Source organism: Bison bison, unplaced genomic scaffold (assembly GCF_000754665.1).
Source record: "Bison bison bison isolate TAMUID 2011002044 unplaced genomic scaffold, Bison_UMD1.0 scf7180017845632, whole genome shotgun sequence".
NCBI lineage: Eukaryota > Metazoa > Chordata > Mammalia > Artiodactyla > Bovidae > Bison > Bison bison.
Genome location: NW_011476205.1, coordinates 1 through 1,216, shown reverse-complemented (window position 1 = coordinate 1,216; position 1,216 = coordinate 1). Strand labels below are relative to the sequence as shown.

At 45.9% G+C, this 1,216-nt stretch overlaps 1 protein-coding gene across 1 annotated transcript in view; it reads right to left on the bottom strand.

The window, feature by feature from the left end:
* The window catches only part of ZNF331 (zinc finger protein 331), a gene marked incomplete at its 5' end in the record, with an annotated part of 19,168 nt that extends 18,251 nt beyond the window's left edge, over positions 1 to 917 (bottom strand). Inside the window, 1 exon segment of the mRNA XM_010836180.1 lies at positions 3 to 917. Coding sequence (XP_010834482.1) covers positions 3 to 917 — 915 coding nt within the window.
* Between the last annotated feature and the right edge of the window lie 299 nt (positions 918 to 1,216).

The following is a 1,216-nucleotide window of genomic DNA, read 5'->3' as shown; positions in this document are numbered from 1 at the left end:
TGAAGGCCTTCCCGCACTCCTTACACTCGTGAGGCTTCTCGCCGGTGTGGATTTTCTGATGCTGGGTGAGATAGTTGACGCGGGTGAAGGCCTTGCCGCACTCCTGGCACTCATAGGGCTTCTCCCCCGTGTGGATTCTCTTATGCTGCACGAGGCTCGAGCCACAGATGAAGGCCTTCCCGCAGTCCTTACACTCGAAGGGCTTCTCGCCACTGTGGATTCGCTTGTGCTGGATGAGTTTGTACACCCGGCTGAAGGTCTTGCCACAGTCTTTGCACTCGTAGTCCTTCTCACCGGTGTGGAACCTCTGATGCTGGGTGAGCTCGTCGCCGCGCCGGAAGGCCTTCCCGCAGTCCTTACACTCGTAAGGCTTCTCTCCTGTGTGGATTCTCCTATGGATCACGAGGCTCGAGCCCCATCGGAAGGCCTTCCCACAGTCTTTACATTCATAAGGTTTCTCGCCAGTGTGGATTTTCTGATGCTGGGTAAGCTGATTGCCCCAACGGAAGGCCTTTTTACATTCTTTACATTGATAGGGTTTCTCACCTGTGTGAATTTTCTGATGCTGAGTAAGCTGATAGCCTCGGCTAAAAGCCTTCCCACATTCCTTACATTCATAGGAATTTTCCCTGTTAGGGAGTCTCTGCTGTGGCCGAACAGGGGTGCTTTCTCTGTAAGCGGGGGTATCCCCACAGCTGATTATCCTTTGACTGGCACGTCCCTCTTGAGGGGCCCGTGATCTGTCCAGCTCACCTTCACATGTCCAGTCAAGGCCACGGGATTTACTTTTTCTATTTGAGGTCCGTTTGGAAAAATTCATCCCATAAGTGTTCTTTTGTGAAGGTAAACTCTTGGTCTCATATGGTGATTCCAAATCTGGGAAAAAAAAAAAAAAAAAAACCAAAACACACACACACAAAAACAAAAAAATCCAACATATTTTGTTATTATTTAAGGAAACAAAACCAAAACTAATCACAAACCAAAACCTTCTCTAACAGAAATAAAACTTCTCCAGTGGGAAAAATATGAATCACCTAGAGCTCTTATTAAGATGCAGATTCCATGTCTAGCATCACAATACTTAATGAGGAAGCACTGGAGACATTCCTGCTAAAATCAAACCCAAAAGGCACTGATTATTATTAATAGCTCTACTATTTCCTACCAGCTGTAACAATTAAGCAAAAAAAAAAAAAAAAAAAAACCCAAAAAA